Source organism: Diabrotica virgifera, chromosome 2, assembly GCF_917563875.1.
Source record: "Diabrotica virgifera virgifera chromosome 2, PGI_DIABVI_V3a".
Lineage (NCBI taxonomy): Eukaryota > Metazoa > Arthropoda > Insecta > Coleoptera > Chrysomelidae > Diabrotica > Diabrotica virgifera.
Window position 1 is genome coordinate 137,512,943 of NC_065444.1, and position 24,302 is coordinate 137,537,244.

Genomic DNA, 24,302 nt, shown 5'->3' on the forward strand with positions numbered 1-24,302 from the left:
GTACTACAATCATCTCGCTAAACTTAATATAACTGTTTTCGAGATAAACCCATTTTAAATCTGCGATATAACATAATTTTTTGCATAATATTGTAGTTAAATCCGAAAAATCAACTTAAAACCATAATAATAATTGTGCCAATTCTCGTTTATGTCATTTATATTTTTGGAGATTTTTATGGTTTATAAGTTATTTTTCGAGTTTAGCGAGACGAATGTAGTATATATTTTTTAAGTAATAATATTAAGAGAATAAAAGTTTTGATTCGAAAAGTATATGTAATGTAGAGTTCCCTCAGCGATGTGATATAATATTATTACAGTATAGCTCCCCGTGCATGACAAGCTTATGGAGGTAGCCCATATAGCCTAGGCTATAATATTATTAAAAAAATCACTTAGATGGGACAATGGCTTTAGGAAATTCGAGACATCAAAAATGGCCCATTTTTAAGGTGGTGCGTTAATTTCTTGGAGAAATGTAATTATAATTTAATGTAAATAATCTAATATCCAATAATTGTAAATTAATATAAGATGTAATATAAGTTCCTTAAAAAATATATTTTTTATTTCCCACAATACATTCTCCACAGGTATAAATATCGTCTCTAGACGTCCACCGAACGTCCTCCCAGGACGTTAGATGGATGATCGGCAGCAATACATTGGACCAAACTGGGACGTCCTATGAAGGCCCAATTGACGTCCACCGAACGTCCCTTCGGACGTTAGGTGGACCTCCATTGGGCGTTTGGCAACGTGGAATTTGGACCAAAATTGGACGTCCTGTTAAGGTCCAATTCACGTCCCCTAAGACGTCCGATTAAGATCCAATTTACTCCGATTAAGGTCCAATTTACGTCCAATTAAGGTCCCATTTACGTCCGATTAAGGTCCAATTTACGTCCGATTAAAGTCCAATTTACGTCCGATTAAGGTTCAATTTACGTCCGATTAAGGTCCAATTTACGTCCGATTAAGGTTCAATTTACGTCCGATTAAGGTCCAATTTACGTCCGATTAGGGTCCAATTGACGTCCCCTAGGACGTCCGATTAAGGTCCAATTTACGTCCGATTAAGATCCAATATATGTCCCCTCGGACATTAGATGGACGTCCAATGGACGTTCGGTAGCGCGACATTTGGACCAAAATAGGACGTATAAAGGACGTTCCTCGGACGAAAACGGACGTCCAATGGACGTCCCTAAAGTCCGTGAAGGAAGTCCATTGGGCGTCCTTGTGCTATTAGGGTAGGTACCTACCTATAATTCTGGTGATTTTTTAAATCCTCTATTGTTAAGAGAATTTACACCTTTAGCCAAAGTTTTACGATTTTCTAACGGAAATTAACAAGTTATTTTAAATACGCACCAATTATCGATGTTGAAAGGAGTTTTTCAAGTTATAAAAATATTTTGTCTGATCAAAGAATATGTTTCCTCGTAAAGAATTTGGAAAAACACATTGTAGTGAATTATAATCGAAGATATATTTATAGTGATATTGTTGTTTTATTTTAAATAGGTAACTATTGGTAGCAGTTTTTGTAAAAACTGTGAATAAATTGCATATATAAAAAATGATTTTATTTGAAAAATAATAAATAAGATTACTAAATAAGACAGAAAATTTGTGGTTTCCCGAAATGCGCATTTTTTGAATTTTTGTGCATATCTTGCGCATATTTCGTAATTTTTTACCGCATATATATGCGAATATTTCATCAAAATTGATCGCATATAAATCCGCTCCCTAGTCATTGTATTCTGTTGGCTGATTCCAATGATTTGAGCCGCCGTACGACACGTTGGGACCAATGGGAGTGAAGATACGTAACTAATACCTATCAAGAGGTTTACTCAAACTTCTTTTCTGTACTTATACCTACCACTCGGTATAAGTACAAAAAAGAAGTTTGTGTAAACCTTTGCACAACTGTGTAAATACAAAAGAAAAATCTAAAATATTAAAAAAAATAGTGGAATCCGTTAATCTGTTCTCGAAAAAATTAGCTATGAAAATGAGCATAATTTTCTATATCCCTAACTTTTGACGAGCAGTTTAGCTTAAATGGGGAAAAGCGGTAAGCTTAGACCAAACACCAGTAGGAGGCATTCAATTAATTGAGGAAAAAAATTAAATGGATAACAATATTCATTTCAGTTATAGAAAAGGCATTGCCCCGCTAGAATGGTTGAAATCACAAGTAACAATTAATAGTCCTACAAAAAAGACAGGCGCTTGAAAGTGATAAGACCATTGAACAATAAGCCTGCGAACTGCCTTTTAAACACATTCTTAAAAATAATCCATAACACAATTAAAAAAAGGTTTGTTAAGAAATTCTTTTATAGACTTCAGAAATTCAACAACTTCTCCTGATTATGTTTAAAAAACGTACGGAATGCACTAAATGAAAAAAAGAAGAAAAAGATTTATCATACCGTTATACTCTAATATATTCTTACGTTGAATATTTGATGCTTCCCTGTAGAGTATAAAACGGACAGTTGTGTTTTTCCCGTGAGCTGCCTTGTTTAGTCTTCTTTGTCGTTCTATTCGTTAAATCCTATCCTCTCAAGTCACAGCGTCAGAAAGCAGTGGGTATATGCAGTGAACGGGAGGCCTATGTCGAGCAGTGAACGTTGGGGCCCTTTCGCGTTTATCATATGTAGAGAAGTCGCTTGTCAAAAACTGGACGTATGTAATCGTATTCTATTTGTCAAATACTCTCACCTAATATGTCATACCATGTGTGTTAATCCATTTTATTTCTACAATTTTAAAGTGTTATTACATGCCGTCATTTTCATTTGTCTACACCATCTTATTCTGCCAGTTAAATCCCATCATTTCAGACGCTGTACGTCACGATTGAACCAATAGAACCGTAGATACAAGACTAAGGCCCTTTTGACATGATGCTGTAATTGATTTTCATACGTCATTGTATTATATTAGTCAAATCCAGTTATTTTAGGTGCTGTACGCCACGATTGGACCAATAGGAGCGAAGATACGTAAATAAGGCCCTTTTGACATATTGCTGTATTTGATTTTTCTGTGTCATTGTATTCTGTTCATTAAACCCTACCATTTGAGCTGCTGTACGTCACAATTGGACCAATAGGACTAGATATACATAACTAGGGCCCTTTTGACTTGTTGCTGTATTTGATTTTTCTGTGTCATTGTATTTTATTTGTCAAGTCCTATTATTTGAGATGCCGTACGTCACGATTGGTCTTATAGGACCGAAGATACGCGACTAAGGCCCTTTTGACATGAGGTTGTATTTGATTTTTCTCTCATTGTATTCTGTTTGTCAAATCCTATCATTTGAGGTGCTATACATCACGATTGGACCAACAGGACCGAAGATACATAACTAAGGCCCTTTTGACATATTGCTTGTTTGATTTTTCTGTGTCATTGTCTTCTATGATGTCTAAGGCATATCTCTGATATGCCCTATTTTTAAATTGGACTTCGTAAGTCCTAGGTTTTCACCCACAAGCTTTTATTTGACACCTCATTTGTCATTCTACCCGGTATAATGGCGGAGGAGTTATATTGGCGGTCGTACGGACCGACAGAAAGAGTACCCAGCTCAAGTATCTCACCTTTAGTACCATCCTTGGATTATAAGCTTTCATTTGACACCTCATTTATTATTATAGCTGGTATAATGATAGAGGAGTTACATTCGCGGTCGGACGGACCCACCGACAGACCGCCTAGGTCAAATATCTCACATTTAGTACCATCCTTTTATTACCAGCTTACATTTGACACCTTATTTGTCATTCTACCTGGTATAATGACGGAGAAGTTATATTCGCGGTCGTACGGACCGACAGAAAGATTGTCTAGGCCAAATATCTCACTTTTAGTACCATCCTTGGATAATAAGCTTTCATTTGACACCTTATTTATCATTCTACTTGGTATAAAGACGCAGAAGTTATAGTCGCGGTCGTACGGACCGGCGGAAAGACAGCTTAGGTCAAATCGCTCACCTGTAGTACCATCATTGGATTATCAGCTTTCATTTGACACCTCATTTGTCATTCTACTTGGTATGAAGACGCAGAAGTTATAGTCGCGGTCGTACGGACCGGCGGAAAGACAGCCTAGGTCAAATCGCTCACCTGTAGTACTATCATTGGATTATCAGCTTTCATTTGACACCTCATTTGTCATTCTACCTGGTATAACGACGGAGGGGTTATATGCGCGGTCGCACGGACCGACGGAAAGACAGCCTGGGTCAAATATCTCACCTTTAGTACCATCCTTGGAATATAAGCTTTCATTTGACACCTCATTTGTCATTCTACCTGGTATAATGACGGAGAAGTTATATTCGCGGTCGTACGGACCGACAGAAAGATTGCCTATGCCAAATATCTCACCTTTAGTACCATCCTTGGATTATAAGCTTTCATTTGACACCTCATTTATCATTCTACCTGGTATAATGATTGAGGAGTTATACTCGCGGTCGGACGGACCGACGGACAGACCATGTAGGTCAAATATCTCACCTTTAGTACCATCCTTGGAATATCAGCCTTCATTTGACACCTCATTTCTCATTCTACATGGTATAATGACGGAGGAGTTATATTCCCGGTCGTACGGACCGTCGGAAAGACAGCCTAGGTCAAATATCTCACCTTTATTACCATCCTTGGAATATAAGCTTTCATTTGACACCTCATTTGTCATTCTACCTGGTATAATGATGGAGGAGTTATATTGGCGGTCGGAGGGACCGGCGCACAGATCGCCTAAGTTAAATATCTCACCTTTAGTACCATCCTTGTATTATAAGCTTTCTTTTGACACCTCGTTTGTCATTCTACCTGGTATAATGACGGAGGAGTTATATTCGCGGTCGGAGGGACCGACGGAAAGACAGCCTAGGTCAAATATCTCACCTTTAGTACCATCCTAGGATTATCAGCTTTCATTTGACACCTCATTTGTCATTCTACCTGGTATAATGACGGATAAGTTATATTCGCGGTCGGAGGGACCGAGTCACAGACCGCCTAAGTCAAATATCTCACCTTTAGTACCATCCTTGTATTATAAGCTTTCTTTTGACACCTCATTTGTCATTCTACCTGGTATAATGACGGAGGAGTTATATTTGCGGTCGGAGGGACCGACGGAAAGACAGCCTAGGTCAAATATCTCACCGTTAGTACCATCCTTGGATTATATGCTTTCATTTGACACCTCATTTGTCATTCTACCTGGTATAATGATGGAGGAGTTATATTCGCGGTCGTAAAGACCGACGGACAGACCGCCAAGGTCAAATATCTCACCTTTAGTACCATCCTTGGATTATCAGCTTTCATTTGATACCTCATTTGTCATTCTAGCTGGTATATTGACGGAGGAGTTGTGGTTACAGACAGACGGACAGACGGACGTGGATAATACAAAGTTTTCACATTTTTTCAAAATTGGGTGAAAACAATAAAACATGATGCCAGACTGATTTCTTTATGAAAATAATATATACATTCTCAAATTGTCTATTTTTCGTTGTGAATAATATTGTATTCAACAGTGATGCCAAATTTCTGATGCCAAAATGATTGATAATGAAAGTGGGATATACGTTTTCATGTATATAACGGCAGCGACAAAACGGTAAAACACTGAACTAAATGTATATAATATTTTCACTGTACGATCATTTTGGACTCAAACATTTTATGGAATAAACTTATATAACTTAGTAAGAGGTAAACAAGGAAAGCTGATATATTAAAGTAACATCAAGGAATCAAATCTCTAACTACCGAGCTGATTAGACTTCTGGTAGCAAGTACAGGAATAAAGTTATTAAGGTAGTGTAAAGTGGCATCGATATACAGATGCCACTTTGCAAGAAGATGCCAAATCGATGGTAAATGCATAATGTATCGATGCCAAATTGATAGTAGGATGTATATATATATATATATATATATATGTATATATATATATATATATATATATATATATATAGCTGATTTGTTTAATACTCCCATGGGGAGATGTAAAATAATGGGATATGCAGATAACCTAGTTGTATTCATAAAAGGCGTAAATGTAGAATATATGGGACAAAACATCAACATGGCACTTAATAATATACAAGAATTCCTAATAGGTCATGGATTACCCCTTTCACTGGAAAAGGGTGAGGCAATATGGTTCACAAAGGGATACAGGAGAAACACCCCACCTGTTATCCAAATTAATGGACATCAAATTAATTATAAACCACGAGTGAAATACCTTGGGATAACATTCCAGCAACACCTCAAATGGTATACACACATAACAAATAATATCATAAAAGCAAAAAAATCTCTCAATGTACTAAGAGCCATAAGCAGAGTATGGTGGGGAGCTGACCCGTGCACCCTTTTGATGGCATTTCAGGGACTTGTGAGATCCCATTTAGACTTCGGTGGACTCTTTATAAAACCAGCCAATAAATCAATCCTAAATAAACTGGATTGAATCTTTTTTGAAGGTGTTAGAATAGCTACCCGTGTTGAGCTGCCCCGCCCCCCCCCACTAGCAAAAATCAAATAGCCCTGATTTATGAGCTATTTATGAGCTTTCATATTCTGCAAACTAAAAATTTTGAGCTCGTTCCACTGAGCAGGAATTTAATACTTTAGTGGGGGGGGCTGAGTCAGCCCCCCCCCCCCCACTACTTAAAAATAGGAATATTGAATCGGTTTTTGCGGCAGAATTACGAGCTATTTATAAGCTCTTGAAATGATATAGTTTCGATTTTTGAGCTCATCCCCTTCACCCCCAAACAACCCTTTAATTGATTTAACTTATGAGAAAAATGCTGAGCAAACTTAAAATATATCGTATTGCGGATATAATTCCTATAGCTTATATACTCTAAGAATAAACTATTAAATCACGTGCATTTCGATTATTGAGCTACAACCCCTTCGCAAGAAACCCACCCTATCTTCCCGGCTTAAGAGAAAGTTGTACTTAAATGCATTAAATTAATTATTTGGCGACTACATATCATTTAATAATTTATAAGCTTCCAAATTACGCGCATTTAGATCAGCAAATTGCAATTTATTTTGTATAGTGCAGTCACTGAAGGTAAAAATCAACGATTACCTTCAATTTCGGTGAACCTTCATCGATTTTCACGAAAATTGGTCAGTGGTTAGAGGATACGTCAAGAAACAAAGGTGACATGGTACCAATTTGCGCTTTTACCCTGAGGGTGGATACCGCCCCTTCTCGGGGGTGAAAATTATTTTATAAAAAATAACTGCACAAATCAATAAAAGAACAAATTAAAAGCAAAATTTATTATATAAAGTTATTAAAATAAGTCAATACTTTTTAAGTTATTAAAGATCAAAGATTTTAATTATTCGTGAAAAAAAAAATGCATGTTTTGAAACGGTTTTTCGTAAATCACTGAAAAACTGTAAGTTTTTACAAAAAAAGTTAATAGTAGTTTAATTCGTATAGTTTATATTCTAAGAATAAACTCTTAAATCACGCGCCTTTCGATTATAGAGCTACAACCCCTTCGCAAGAAAACCACCCCATATTCCCGGCTTAAGAGAGAGTTGTACTTAAAATAATTTAAATTAATTATTTGGCGACTACATATTATGAGCTCGCAAAATATACGCATTTCAATTATTGAATTGCCATTTTCTTTCTATAGTGCAGTCACTGAAGGTAAAAATCAACTATGACCTTCGATTTCGGTAAATCTCCATTCATTTTCACGAATTGACAATAACAACTTGCGGTTTTAGCCTGGGTTATATGTCACCCCTTCTCGGGGGTGAAAATTACTTTATTAAAAATAACCCCACAAATCGAGAGAGGGACAAATTGTAAGCAAAATTTGTTATATAATGTTATTAATAAATCAATACTTTGCATGCTTTAAAGCGATTTTTCATAAATAACTCAAAAACTGTAAGTTTTTACAAAAAAGTTTTCATCACTAAAATTGAAGCTAATAAAAATATAATAAACAGCTTACTTGAAAAACACTTTAATGTTAATTTAAAGTAAGTTATTGGTAATTAAATGTATATTTTTTTCTGCGACTGTTCAAATCTAAGGATTCAAGCTTAAATAATGGGAAAGAGATGCATTTTATAACACTTAGGTACTAAATACTTGTCAAAGTACTTAAAAATACCTATCAAAAATGAGCTCCAGAAAAAGTTGATAGCATCAAAATCCGCTCACCAATTTTCGTGAAAATGAATGGAGAAAGCGATTTTTCATAAATAACTCAAAAACTGTAAGTTTTTACAAAAAAGTTTTCATCACTAAAATTGAAGCTAATAAAAATATAATAAACAGCTTACTTGAAAAACACTTTAATGTTAATTTAAAGTAAGTTATTGGTAATTAAATGTATATTTTTTTCTGCGACTGTTCAAATCTAAGGATTCAAGCTTAAATAATGGGAAAGAGATGCATTTTATAACACTTAGGTACTAAATACTTGTCAAAGTACTTAAAAATACCTATCAAAAATGAGCTCCAGAAAAAGTTGATAGCATCAAAATCCGCTCACCAATTTTCGTGAAAATGAATGGAGATTTACCGAAATTGAAGGTCATAGTTGATTTTTACCTTCAGTGAATGCACTACAGAAAGAAACTGGCAATTCAATAATTGAGATGCGTATATTTTGCGAGCTCATAAATTATTAAACGATATCTAGTCGCCAAATAATTAATTTAAATTATTTTAAGTACAACTCTCTCTTAAGCCGGGAATATGGGATGGTTTTCTTGCGAAGGGGTTGTAGCTCAATAATCGAAAGGTGCGTGATTTAAGAGTTTATTCTTAGAATATAAGCTATACGAATTAAACTACTATTAACTTTTTTGTAAAAACTTACAGTTTTTCAGTGATTTACGAAAAACCGCTTCAAAACATGCATTTTTTTCACGAATAATTAAAATTTTTGATCTTTACTAACTTAAAAAGTATTGACTTATTTTAATAACTTTTGCTTATAATTTGTTCTTTTATAGATTTGTGCAGTTATTTTTTATAAAATAATTTTCACCCCCGAGAAGGGGCGGTATCCACCCTCAGGGTAAAGGCGCAAGGTGGTACCATGTCACCTTTGTTTCTTGAGGTGTCCTCTAACCACTGACCAATTTTCGTGAAAATCGATGAAGGTTCACCGAAATTGAAGGTAATCGTTGATTTTTACCTTCAGTGACTGCACTATACAAAATAAATTGCAATTTACTTATCTAAATGCGCGTAATTTGGAAGCTTATAAATTATTAAATGATATGTAGTCGCCAAATAATTAATTTAATGCATTTAAGTACAACTTTCTCTTAAGCCGGGAAGATAGGGTGGTTTTCTTGCGAAGGGGTTGTAGCTCAATAATCGAAATGCACGTGACAATAGAATAGAATAGAAATATGCTTTATTGCCATGAAAAATTTTACAATTTTATCGACAAAGCTTATAAATAGTAAAAAAAAAACAAAACAGTAACAATCCAATTTACTAAAATTACATAAATCGTCAATAAGTTAAATAAAATAAATAAATAAATCGAAGTTAAAACAGAAATAATCAATTGCAAAAATTTAAATAAATTGCAAATCCATAGTCTACCTAATAATTAATAAAAAAGGTTTAAAAGTTAAAAAGTTAAGCTGCTGCATATGACACCCAAATATAGATAAAAAAATAATAAAAATACTACTTGTGCAAAGGGTACTGTAATTTCTTAGTTATTGACTAAAATAATCTTCTACTGAATAATATGGTCTTTCAGACAGGTAGGCTTTTGTCAGTTTACGGAATTTGGGAAAAGATGGTGCAGATTTTAGTTGTAGGGGGAGATGGTTGTACATTTTTTTTGCGGAATATAATATCGATTTCTTTACTAACTCTGAGGACGGGGTCGGCAAATAGACGTCAAACGTAGAATTTCTCGTGAAGTAGTGATGATTAGGTCTTGGTGGAAAGACATGTAGATGTTTACGAATTAAGCAAACAGTTTCTAAAATATACAAAGATGGAAGGGTTAAAATTCCGTGATCTTTGAAGTAACTTCTGCAGTGTGTTGTTCTTCTGAGGCCAAACAGATATCTTATAGCTCTTTTTTGTAATTTTAAAATAACATCGAATTGGGCAGCTGTACTAGAACCCCAAAAAGGAAGACCATAACGAAGATGTGACTCGAACAAAGAAAAATATGTTATTTTGGAAGATGCTAAATTGAGTTCATTCGAAACAGATCTTATAGCATAGCAGGCTGAAGAGAGTTTCTTCCGTAACAAATCGATATGGAGGGACCATTTAAGGTTGCTGTCTAAAAAAATGCCAAGAAATTTTACAGAATCAACGGTACTGATCTGGCTGTTATTAAGAGGTAAGGGTTGAAGAGCTCCTTTATAAGACAATGCTACTGTTTTATCTACGTTAAACGAGAGTAAATTTGAGTCAGACCAGGTTTTTATTGTAAGTAGATCAGAAGTTATAGTAGCATGAAGAGTTGCAATATTTGAGTTGCTCCAAGTGATACTGGTATCATCAGCAAAAAGAAAGATGTTTCCATCGATTTTTAAATTCGTGATGTCATTAATAAAGATAAGGAAAAGTAGAGAACCCAATACTGAACCTTGAGGTACCCCACATACAATGTTTTTGAGACTAGAGTCTTTATCATTTGCTCTAACCAGTTGTTTCCTATCTTCCAAGTAAGATTGGAACCAATCTAAAGAAATGCCTCGAATTCCGTAGAAATTTAGTTTTTTTATCAAAATGTTGTGATTTACACAATCAAAAGCTTTGGCATAGTCACAAAAAACGGTGGCAGTGTAAAGATTATTGCTCAGTGCTTGATAAACCTCATGTAGTACAGAAAACATGGCATCAGTGGTGCATTTATTATTTAAAAAGCCGAACTGATTTTGTGATAAAATGTTGTTTTCCACTAGAAAGGACATAAGTCGGGCTTTTATGAGTCTCTCAATAATTTTGGAGAGTACCGGTAGTAGTGCAATAGGTCTATAATTGCAGGTATTAGATATTTCACCACCCTTATGAAGAGGAATAATGATGGCTGTCTTCAGGCACTCTGGAAATTTACCTTTCTCAAAAGAATCATTAATTAGTGAGATGAGGATCTTTTGCTTTTGATACTATTTGATATCAAAAAGATTTGCTTTTGATACTATTAATTGTTTGGATTAGTTCAGATTTAACAACTGGTTTTATAAAGAATGAATTCGAGACCTTTCTTGAATTAGGGAGATATGAAATGGGATCTTGTTGTGGCAAAATAGTTGATGTAACATTTTTACTCACATTAACAAAGTATTCATTTAGATTTTCAGGGTCTGGAAGGGAAAATGTTTGAGCAGTGTGGGTTTTATTTCGAAGATCGTTTATTATGGACCAAGTTTCTTTTGCAACACTTTTGGAGCTTCCCAGACGGTTCTGGTAGTAGACTTTTTTAGCTGATTTTATAAATTTAACATAGGTTGCCCTATACTTGGTGATATATTCAGTGATAGAGACGTTGGTAGTAAATTTCTTGATATAGAGAAGAGAACGCATATTCTTGGAAGATATTCGGATACCTTTAGTAGTCCAGGGTTTGTGATGTTTTGGCTTAATTGCAATTAAAGGAAATGCTTTATTGAAGTTACAGATAAGCTTATCTAAGAATTCACTGAAATTATTATTCACGTCCATGGCAGGAAAGCGCCACTCAGAGGTTAAGCACTTAGGTTAAGGTGGACTTAATAGTTTATTCTTAGAGTATATATATTTTAAGTTTTCTCAGCATTTTTCTCTTAAGTTAAATGAATTAAAGGGTTGTTTGGGGGTGAAGGGGATGAGCTCAAAAATCGAAACTATATAATTTCAAGAGCTCATAAATAGCTCGTAATTCTGCCGCAAAAACCGATTCAATATTCCTATTTTTAAGTAGTCAGCCCCCCCCCCCCACTAAAGTATTAAATTCCTGCTCAGTGGAACGAGCTCAAAATTTTTAGTTTGCGGAATATGAAAGCTCATAAATAGCTCATAAATCAGGGCTATTTGTTTTTTAATTTTTGCAAGTGGGGGGGGGGCAGCTCAACACGGGTAGAATAGCTCTTGGTTGTATGAAGTCAACTCCACATGCAGCACTATTAGCAGAGGCAAACTTACTAGAACCAGAACAAAGAAGGAAACTATTAACCATAGGGTTCTTGAAGAAAATTATATGTATTAGAAACCACCCTCTAACCAAATTAATCTCAAATATCAGAAGAATATTAATAAATAGACCAGCCTTTTGGAGAGATGACAATACGCCCTATTTGATAGCAGGTTTGGCTGAATTCATGCCATATCTCAAGGACATTTATAAGTCAAACAACTTCCCTTGTTATGAAGTCCCTTATAATACACTGTGTAGTATAGTGAAGACAGTCCTATTGAATCTAAAAAAAATGATCCCATGATCAAACAACAATTTTTAATAAACACAGAAAAATATAAAGCAACCCATACCTTTATATTCACTGATGCAACGAAGAAAGATCTTACAACAGGGTTTGGAATCACTATACCAGATATCAACATCAAATACAGCTCAAAGTTACCAAATCACCTCTCCATATGTAAGGCGGAGAATATAGGAATCTATGAGGCAACTAAATTAGCACTTAAAAAAACTTATTCAGAATAATCATTTTTTCGGATTCCAGCACTGCAATTGAAAAAATCAGCAGTTGTTCAGTCAAAAATATATCAGAGTTTTGGCCTATTGAAACAAAAAGACTTACAGTTCATGCAACTGAAAATGTCTTTGACATCAGATTAGCATGGATACCAGGACATTCAAATATCCCGGGTAACGAAGAAGCTGACACCCTAGCTAATATAGGAAGAAATTTGAACATACCAATGGTCATGCCCCTCGATGACCTCAAACCTTTTTCCCCATCCTAAAACAGGTTTTACATTTATTTTAAAGTTAAATACCTCTACACAATTTATATATACATACACATAATATATAGCATAAGTGATGACAGTCGCAATTATTACGGTCGCGATGACGGACGCGATGACGGACGCGATGACGGTCGCGAATCCAATGCTTTTTCTCCTATTCAAAAATCGCACAACGTCCCTAAAGAAGTTTTCACTTCAAAAATATCTTGAGGTTCCATATTGGATTTGAAAAATGAAAAAACAAAAAAACTATTTTTATCGAAAAAATCAATATGGCTCTGATCAAATTTCAATGATCGTGTTTTACCAACTAAGTGTGACATTCGTAATGAACTTAAGTTGACAAATAATAATAAAGATCCATCTATCGTCGACGCGACGTCTTAAACGCCGTTGCAACGAAAGTAGAACAAATATGAATAAAAGCTTCTATTCCAACATTATCGCATAAGTGCATTCAAGATATGATTAATAGTCATTTATGATAAAAGTGTTAAAAGTACACGTTTAAGGCACGCATGTGAAAGTTTTCAGAATGAGCGAAGCGAATTCTGCAATTCACATAAGTGCCTTAAAAATGTACTTTTTAACACGTATATCATACAATATTTTTTCTACAAACGTCTTATATATCAACAATTATAATGTATTCATTCTCAATTACAGGACAATATCTACAAAAACTTTTACTTGAACTTGACTGACATTCCATTTTTATATTTTTCTTGACATTACATCAAAACTGCCTATACTGTCAATACGTAAATCTTAACAACTATAGAATAACATCTTACTTTTATTGTTGTATATGTTAACAAATTTTAATAGTTTTTTTCTACAAACGTGTTAAAAATGCAATAATACAGTTTAAATTAAATTTTAAAAAACCTTATAAATAGTTTTAAACCACCTTTTTCAAATTGCGCAAGTTGTACTATTAATATTAATGTTAATAAATGAAATGTAAATATTTTGACGTTTCACAATTTGACAATTCACTTTTAACTGCAGTGCCTTAAAATTTTTAATGCACTAGTGCTTTAAAGTAGCATTTTTAACGCTCATATGGAGTGCTAAAAATTGCATTTTTAACACGGTTGTAGAAAAAAAAAAGAATGTGTGTGTACTTTGTACGCACGTAAGAAGTTATACTTCTATTATATTATGATTTCAGCGAAATAAAATGCACAGTTTATTTCATTAAATATTAAACTGATTTTAATAGTTACTTACCACTTTCCAAAAATCCAAAAATTAAAAAAAGAAAAAAAGGACGAATGCTGTACCAATGAGGCTACGAAGGCATTGTTTTGACTGTTTCTCGGACATTATGACAAACCACGGTAACAACTAGACGAAGTGAAGTTTTAAATAAAAATGTTTTAAAAATAAAAATGTATACCATTTTTATTCATTCAGTTGTTTAAGTTGTAAAAATGTATTCAGTTGTAAAAATGTTTTAATATTACGTATTACCTTACTCCCGAGGAAGACAAATCCAAAGACACAAAGATTATATTAAATATATTTACTAAAAACACTAATATATTTTTTCTACACCTTTTTTGGACTGATACATATAACTTAAAAGATTTAGCAACGAACAACATACCTACTGTCTCTGTGCGCATGCGCGCAGAAAAATAAAAATTCACTCCCTATCGCGCCTAAAGAAGTATAACTTCAAAAAATATTTATACAGAGTATCAAAATCTTAAGCGATAGGTACACAAAAACTCAGCAAGCATATGATACATAAATAGAAAAGATTTGCCAGTTTCGAAAGGTGTGTAAAAACTTATTGAATATCGCGGCTTGCAAGTGCAACATGACTGGAACTGTGTGTATACTTGTGATAAAATCAAGAAAGTACCATAAAATGAGCGAATTTTTCTTCAAGATCAACGATCCTGTCGAAAAATGGCAATTGGACCAGTGGACCAGAAAGAACCATGAAGGCAAAGGCAAGTTCTCAAAAATATAATACTGACGAAATTGTTCTTAAAGCATGTACCGTTGATTATTCTAATCCTTCCATAAGTAGCAGCTTGTCTGACTCAAATTCTTCTGATGCACATGATCGTAAAGAAGAATTAATTGCTCCTTTGTCAACAGTAACCAGTCCAACCATCTACGTCACAAATACTGCGGCACTTCACTTCAGTGGCTAGTATGCTTATTTCATTGCAATGAGCTATCTCTACGTCATTTAATTCAACAGTTAGATGGACGCACCAATGGACCACTTGGTTTTTCAGGGCCAATAGGGAAACTTCTGGAACGCTGTGAAGAGAAGGTTGATGTCGATTTTGTCGCAATAGAAAACAACCTAGCAATATTATTAGAAACAACAGACCTTAGTACCGATCAGAAGTACTAGTACCAAATCAGTCAAGCAGTTGCTGCGGGAAATGTCCTAATGATTTGAGCCTTAAAAAACCTGGGAAAATATCACACGCAAGGTGGCTGGGGAACATCTATAAACTACGTCGTTGAAAAGGGGGAGGGGGGACTTTGCAATTACGATGGTATACGACAGGGGAGTGGGGGCCATGAGTGCACGTCCGACGTCGTTTGATGTATCTAAATTTAAGAAAGCATGAGAACTCCGATAAAAGTATCGTCTTTTGTCCAAATAAAGCCAATTATTAGTTTTGCAGTGAATTGAGAGAAAAAAGTACGCGGATATTAATGAACAACATGATTTGGTTGGATAAGAGATTTGAGAGTTAACTTTAAAAAATCCAGAAATAACATGGAATTTAGAAAAATCACTAAAAGGGGGGTGTCACGAGTTGCAATTGCGACGTCGGCATGAGGGGAGGGGCGCAACTATAAATGACGCTTGGGGGCAGGATATTAAAAACTCCAAAATTTTTACGACATAGTTTATGGATGTTCCCGCTGACAGTTGATAATCGGTTGCTTCGATTGTATGTTGGAACTGAATGTCCCAGCCCCAGCCCCCAATTAATTATGTTAGTAAGTTTCATCCAAAAAGTGTATGCACCAGTTTGGTTTTATATAAAACTGTATCCTAGCTGTTCTGATGGTTCAAAACATTTATGGCGAATGATCCATTATTCACGATTTCTACCTGTTGACCAAAGAAAAATTGTCGATGCCGTTATGCAAGGGAATGCTTATTTTGCTTATCCCGAAAATGTATTACTCGGTATGATGAAAGATGAACGAAAATATATACGGGAGCTAGGATTACGCAGAGTGCCGAAAGCTAGAGAAAGTCAGAAAGAAAAAAAGATCCGGAGATTCAAAATACCAACATTAAATTTTAGTGCTGCAGATTATAATGACTTAATTTCTATTTTTGGATTCAAAGTTACGGCTCCTCATTTGCTAAAACTTATTTAGAATGAAGATGTAAGGGATATGATTGATTCTGGGAATTACAACAACATGGAGGTCTTAAACTGCCCTTGTCATACGAAATCCGTGGAAAGAACTGTTAAGTTAGTAAATGAAGCATCAGCTGCTGTTTGTGAACCAGAATCAAGGGATGGCTTTATTCGTTCAAGGTTGCAGTCTAGAAATATTATGCCGTTTTTTAACACAAAATCAGACTACCAATCTTGAAATGTATATTGTATCACAAAACAATTATTTAGATTAAAAAAACTGATAAAAAATAAATTTTTATCTTGTTATTCCCAAAAGTTTAAATTTAGTGTGGAAACTGAAGATAGGGTCCAATACAAAAAAGATTTCTTATAGTTTTATTATACATCAAAACACAACTTTTTCGCACTAGCCCCATAAAAAATAATGACTTCGAATTTTTCGTTCCACCCTAATACTCATATATCGATGCCTCAGAAGCTAATCGGTGTAGTCAATAAATTTTTAAAATAAGATGAGATGTTTGTGAAAGTAGTTGCAGAAAAATAAGGAGTCATTAAAAATAAATAAACCGTCCTTAGTTATCATAATATAAGTATTATATTCATCAGTGGCGGCTCGTGATTTTTACCATAGGGGAGGCTATACCTAACTGTAAAATATCTAGACAAATTTGCACTAGCAAAAAAAATCCGCCAAAAAATCTAATTTAAGGCCCCATTTTTTTAACCATTTTTTATTTACATTTTATAATATCATAATTCATAATTTCATAATATCATATCATTTTAAAAATAGTTAGTCAAATTGTAAAAGTGTATTACCAAAGTTTGTGTCGTTTATTTGTTAACAATTCTATCTCTATAATTAGATATGCATATCAAAATAAATACAGATTTGAACTTTTGCAGTCCATACAGGTTGAAGGTTCAAAGTTATTTGAACAAGTTTTTCCAAATAATGTTCTAACCCCACATACCAAATTTCATCACAAAATTCGCACTTTTAGTTTTTTCATTATTTGTAGTCAGGATCCTAAAATTGCAGAGGAGGCTGCTGGCCGATTAGCCGCCCTTGCCCAATCTCCGGGCAGCGCGTGCGTTAAACTATAATGCAGCTCTAAGGAGACTGGGTCTCCGTAAATGCTGCTGGGCTGCGCGGAGCATTAGCAAGTGAGATTTTCAGGCCAGCAGCCTCCTCTCCAGTTTTAGGATCCTGACTACAAATAATGAAAAAACTAAAAGTGCGAATTTTGTGATGAAATTTGGTATGTGGGGTTAGAACATTATTTGGAACAACTTGTTCAAAAAACTTTTTCCGATATCTCTAAGTCTTTGGCCTCACGGGCAGTTTTTTACGGCCGCCGTAAGAGCAGTAAAAATCAGCGCGAAATGGGTTCCACGGTGATAATAGTATATGGCCAGACTGAGCTGTAAAATATCGCGTGGCCATCTACTATTCTCACCGTGGGACCCATTCTCGCGCTGATTTTTACTGCTCTTACGGCGGCCGTAAAAAACTGCCCGTGTGGCCAAAGCCTAACGCGAAGCAAAATAGCAAAGTAAACAAAACAGTGTAGCATGTGTAAAGAATTTATAGGGAGGCTAAGCCTCCCTTGCCTCCTCTGACCAGCCGCCACTGATATTCATAAATACAAACAAGGAAATTATAATATTATTATATGTAATAATAATGTGTTACATCTCATTAGTCATTTTTAGGGAGAATGTGACTTACACCGTTTGACTTCTGAAGCATCCATATACAACTCTGTAAAAATACCAATAGAATGGCTAAAGTCTGAGTTTATTGCACTTCCAACAAAACAGGAACCAAAAAAAGCGTAGAATACCGTACGATAAGCCTGATGAGTGATCTCCTAAAATTGTTCCTAAAGATAATCCATAAGAGAATTATTTACAAGATATGTGAAAGTCAAATTTTCCCCAACCAGTTCGGGTCCACAAATGTTGATGGTACGAGAGAGGCTTTGTTCTCAATACAAATCTTATTCCATTTATGGAGAGACGTCAATTGCGACGTATACAGATGTCTGGTTGATTACGAGAAAGCGTTTGATCGAGTACAGCACGCCAAGATGATGAAAGAAGTAGAAATTAACAACCAAGATCTGAGAATAATTTGAAACCTTTACTAGAATCAGCCTACAAAAATCAGAGTTGAAGGTGAACACACCAAATATGTGAAAATCATGCGTGGAGTGAGGCAAGGTTGTATTTGAATTTTTTTCCCTTTAAGTTTCAATCTCTACTTTGAAAGAATATTTTATCGAAGCTTTGCACGGAACTGAAAAAGTTATTCTACTACGAGTAAACGACACCATATTTTTTGCGGACAACCTAGAACATCTACAAGTCCTTATGAACAAAAGTCCTTAGTGCATCACTGGGGCTAGTCATATAATTTTTTAGATTGGAGATAAAGTAAAAACCTAACCTAATTAGGATTAAGACTATGAGTATATTTAAAAAAGTAAATGATTAATATAAATGCATTAGCTTGTACCTTAAACTTTTGTTGATGTTACTAACTCTCAAAGAATAATCAATTTGCTTCCTCTTCTTCTTTTTGTGTTTCTTTTGTGCAATATTCTCAGCATTTTCAGTGCCTTCATTAGTTTGGTTATTTGTATCTTTTTCTTCTTGAAACTTAACTCGTCTTCGGCGTTGCTGACTAGTTTGTTGATTTTGATTCGTGGCAACAAGAGGTACGCTGCGATTACTGATGCGCTTTCTGTTATAAGGCCAATAAAAAGGTCTACGTACTCGGATACTTTTATCATTTGGAACACACAATGTTGTATCCCTTCCTTCGCTAAAACATAATGTATTATTAATCAAAGTATTAAGATTCAAAGGTAAATATTTGACTACTAAATTGCACTTATAATAATACAAACATAATGTATTTAACAAATCATTGATTAGTAGTTGCAGGTTATTTGGCATTAAAATAACTTTATCAGCTGCTTTTAAATGGGCATTTAAACCATTTAAACCTCATAAACATATTGCAGGAAATATCACTTGACCTTTCTAAAAAGCGCAAGACCACATACGCAAGACAAACAAAACGACTTAAAACCTGTCAATAATATATAACGGACGACAGAGAAGTGTCTAAACACATGTAACTTACTTCAGAAGAAATAAGTCCAACTAGTACAAAAGAAGAAATGGTACACGCATTAAAAACAATGAAGAGCGGGAAAAGCCCTGAACCTGACATGTTTCCTATCGAACTACTAAAAATTATAGATGAGGAGCATTTTGATGTGTTAGTGATACTGTTGAACCAAATTTCTAGCTCAGGCGTATTACCCAAAGAATGGTTAACGTCGATCTTGATTTTTATTTGTCTCCCTAAAAAGAAAAACGCAAGAAAATGCGGCAATTACCGCACCATTAGCTTGATGTCCCATGTACTAAAGTTGCTACTGAAAATTATCCATAACCGAATATATATGATAAACTGGACGTAGGCATTAATAATACACAGTTTGGGTTTTTTAAAAGCCTAGGAATACGTGAAACATTTTTTCACTTAATATACTAATACAAAGGTACCTGGACGTCAATCAAGATATATATGCATATCAAAAATGAATAACCATTTTCAATTTCGTTACAACACGAAACTACAGCCGCACTATATTCTAGTTCGAGAGACTAATAAGTTTCGAAACTGGTAGAGGTGCTTGCTGCACTCTCTGATTATAAATTGTAAAATTACCTCATCTTCTTTAGTCTCAGCATTCGTTATGGCTTGCAAATTTTAGAAGCCTCGGAGGTGTAACCAGAGAAGGTTCCCATTGTTTTCAATCTGGTGGGATGTAGAGTAATATTTTTGATGATATTTTATGTGCTATTAGATTGAAAACTTAATCTATATATGCATACTTTATTGACTACGAAATGAACAATTATTAATGAATGTCCTAAAACCAAAAAGATATACTACAATGACCTCAAGATCATATCGAATTTATACTAGGCAGCGAGCAAAAGTACGTGTTAAGATGATACAGTAGCGATCAATAGGTAGCAAAAACGCGTTCCAAGATTGCGGCTGTAATTTTGAATATTTTTTCGAGATATTTGGCACACGTGTTCGTAATATAATAAAGAATGGCGGTACAGAGCCAATGAAATAAAAAATTTTAGTAGTTCCAAAATGACACAAAATCTAGGCATCGGATAAAAAAGTTTATTTGAAGAAAGTGCATTTTTTTGTTCTTCTTAATGGCGGTACAGGCTCGTTTTTTGAATATTGTATTTAATTACAGAGTAATTTCCACATATTAATATATTTTTCAAATTGGGCTCTGTACCGCCATTCTTTATTATATTACGAATACGTGTGCCAAATATCTCGAAAAAATATTCAAAATTACAGTCGCAATCTTGGAACGCGTTTTTGCTACCTGTTGATCGCTACTGTTTCCTCTTAACGAACAGCTGTCAGAGGAAATTGAAATTAGACGTGGGGTGAGACAGGGATGCGTATTGTCGCCAATTCTTTTTAATGTCTACTCAGAAGAGATCTTAAAAAATCGTAGTGTTGAGGGTGAAACAGCTGGAATAACAACATTAGATATGCGGATGACATAGTGATAGCCGATTATATTGAAGATCTTCAGAGACTGATGACCAGAATAGCAGTGTATGGACACGAATACCGTCTAACAATGAACGTCAAGAAGAAAAAATGTATGAGAATAAAGAAATAACGAGAATCTTCTCATAAACGGAACCAATATCGAACAAGTACACCAAAATGCATATCTTGGAACAATTATACACTCCACAAATGATTGCTTCCAGGAAATTAAAATCAGAATAAAACAGGCTAGGGAAGCTTTTAACAAAACGAAAAGAGTGAGATTTTAATTTAGGTTGGCTAGGTGCTTTGTTCTCTCGACTTCGTTTTATGGAATGGAAGCTTGGATCTTGAAATCGGCATCAATCAAAAATCTGGAATCGAGTCGTGGGTGTATAGAAGAATTCTGAAATTATCATGGACAGAACATGTCACCAACAAAGAGATAACTCTTTTAAATATAACTCGAACGAGTACATCAATATGCATATCTTGGTAGAGTAAGATTCAACTTGCTCCAACTGAATAGGCAGGGAAAGATTCAAGGAAAAAGAATCATAGAGAGGCGTAGAATATCGTGGCTTCGCAACCTCAGAGAATTGTACGGATGTACTAGTACATATATCAAATGAACTTTTCAGAGCAGCCCTCTCTAAAGTCCGAATAGCTATAATGATTGCCGACCTACGTCGCGGAGATGACACTTGAAGAATAAAAAGACATTCTATCGATTTTTGAATATTCATATAAGTTATTACATCAATAGTGTATTTTAAAAGAGTAACGACTTTTAAAAAAATAGTAAGTAGGAATTTAATTTTTATTCGGAATAAACCATGGATGAAGGGCGTGTAATAGGAGACATACAAGGGTACTAGAAAAAAGAGAAGACAATCCGAGAAGGCGAAATTGAAAAATATATGGCGTAGAAAACTTTATTTGGGTTACTGTTTTTGTTAAAATTGTCCCTAGCTCTTGTAGGTATAGATATCAGAATCAGCATCAAATTTTAAAATTTCATGTCATAATGTGCAACAAAATGCATGAATAGAGTAACGAAAGAGGAAGTAGGGGTAAATGTTTTACCAAAATTTTCAAAAGCCCAATTTTTATTCGTATCTACTTACTATTTAAACTTAAAAGTAACAAAAATCGTAAAGTACCCACTTCAAAAAATATTAACTTCACAAAAAAAAACAGGATAAAAATTGCTTAGAATTAGTCAATATATTGACTTCCATAATTTATTTTGATTTAAAAACTTTTTACTCCCTAGAAGGGATACCTTTCACCTTTAGGCTAAAAGCGCACTTCGGCACAGTGTAGATTATGAAGACGGTGATAAATAATACCCAAATCTAAATTTTCAAGAAAATCAACTTTGATAACAAAATATCACGCAACGCCGGCTTTGAACCGATTGTGACTGAACCGGTCACAGAGCAAAATATGATGATAACAGAAGAATCCTAGAATGGAGACCAAGGGGGGCGACAATAAGCATGAGAAGCCCCCGTCCCCAGTGACAAGCAAACAGTGGATTAGATTGGCGCAAGATAGAGAAAGATGGAAGCATGTGGAAACCTACATGCAGACGTGGATGGAAAATAGTTGACAAAGATATATATATACAGAGAGAGTCTGTAAAGTGGAATAAATTCAATATCTCAAATACTAATTGTTTTTTTGGAAAATGCTCAGACCCGTCGATTAGTATTTCAAATTGTCCTTTTTGACATTCAATAATAATGTATACAGGGTGTCCCAATTTAGAGATATGACGTCATCGTCGATTTTCTTAAATGGCAACACTGTCATTTTGATAGCTAATTTGATAGGGTTTGTAAAGTTATACATAACTGCAAAATATCAAATTTTTATTCTCTACCATTTACAAGATAATAGAAAATAACAAAGTTATATCTGTAATTTGGAATATATTCAATAATTAAAATACTAACTGTTTTTTTGAAAAATGCTCAGACCCGTCGATTAGTATATCAAATTGTCCTTTTTGACATATAATAATAATGTATACAGGGTGTCCCAATTTAGAGATATGACGTCATCGTTGATTTTCTTAAATGGCAACACTGTCATTTTGATAGCTATTTTGATAGGGTGTGTAAAGTTATACACAACTGCAAAATTTCAAATTTGTATTCTCTACCATTTAGATGATAATAAAAAATAACAAAGTTATGAAAAAGAAGTAATCAACTAATAATTGAATTTAATTATTTCAATAAATTAAGCAAAAACTCATAATGTTGCCCTCAATTATTGTCAAATTGTCAATGGGCAACGTTATGAGCATTTGCTTAATTGAAATAAATAAATTCAATTATTATTTGATTACTTCTTGTTCTTCATAACTTTGTTATTTTTTATTATCTTGTAAATGGTAGGGAATAAAATTTTGAAATTTTTCAGATGTGTATAACTTTACACACACTATCAAAATAGCTATCAAAATGATAGTGTTGCCATTTAAGAAAATCAACGATGACGTCATATCTCTAAATTGGGACACCCTGTATACATTATTATTATATGTCAAAAATGACAATTTGATATACTAATCGACGGGTCTGAGCATTTTTCAAAAAAACAGTTAGTATTTTAATTATTGAATATATTCCAAATTACAGATATAACTTTGTTATTTTCTATTATCTTGTAAATGGTAGAGAATAAAAATTTGATATTTTGCAGTTATGTATAACTTTACAAACCCTATCAAAATAGCTATCAAAATGACAGTGTTGCCATTTAAGAAAATCGACGATGACGTTATATCTCTAAATTGGGACACCCTGTATACATTTTTATTGAATGTCAAAAAGGACAATTTGAAATACTAATCGACGGGTCTGAGCATTTTCCAAAAAAACAATTAGTATTTGAGATATTGAATTTATTCCACTTTACAGACTCTCTCTGTATATATATATATATATATATATATATATATATATATATATATATATATATATATTTACATCCTACTATTCCTATGGACTCAAACCATACCGCAACCTTACAGCCTCTCCTATTTAGAGGTGTATATAATAGTTTAGATATCGAATATATTGAATCTAGTGACAAAACATTCTCAATGCACAAATTTTCATTTTGATAAGATTAAATTCAATATATACTGTTCCGTTCGGTTCTTTTATCATTAGCACCTCATTAGGACGTTCTATTTTTACAGCCTCATTAGTATAATTTTTATCAGGATTCTGGTATTACGGCCTCGTATACACCACCTTACAGACTTATACAATGTTGTCAATTCT

At 34.2% G+C, this 24,302-nt stretch overlaps 1 protein-coding gene across 1 annotated transcript in view; it reads right to left on the minus strand.

Annotated features, from left to right (window-relative positions):
- The window catches only part of LOC126879643 (uncharacterized), a 40,277-nt gene extending 20,922 nt beyond the window's left edge, over positions 1 to 19,355 (minus strand). The window contains exon 1 of the mRNA XM_050642834.1: positions 18,907 to 19,355. Within this exon, the coding sequence (XP_050498791.1) occupies positions 18,907 to 19,349 (443 nt within the window). The 5' untranslated portion in view covers positions 19,350 to 19,355. The remainder of the gene's footprint in view (positions 1 to 18,906) is intronic.
- Positions 19,356 to 24,302: the final 4,947 nt, after the last annotated feature.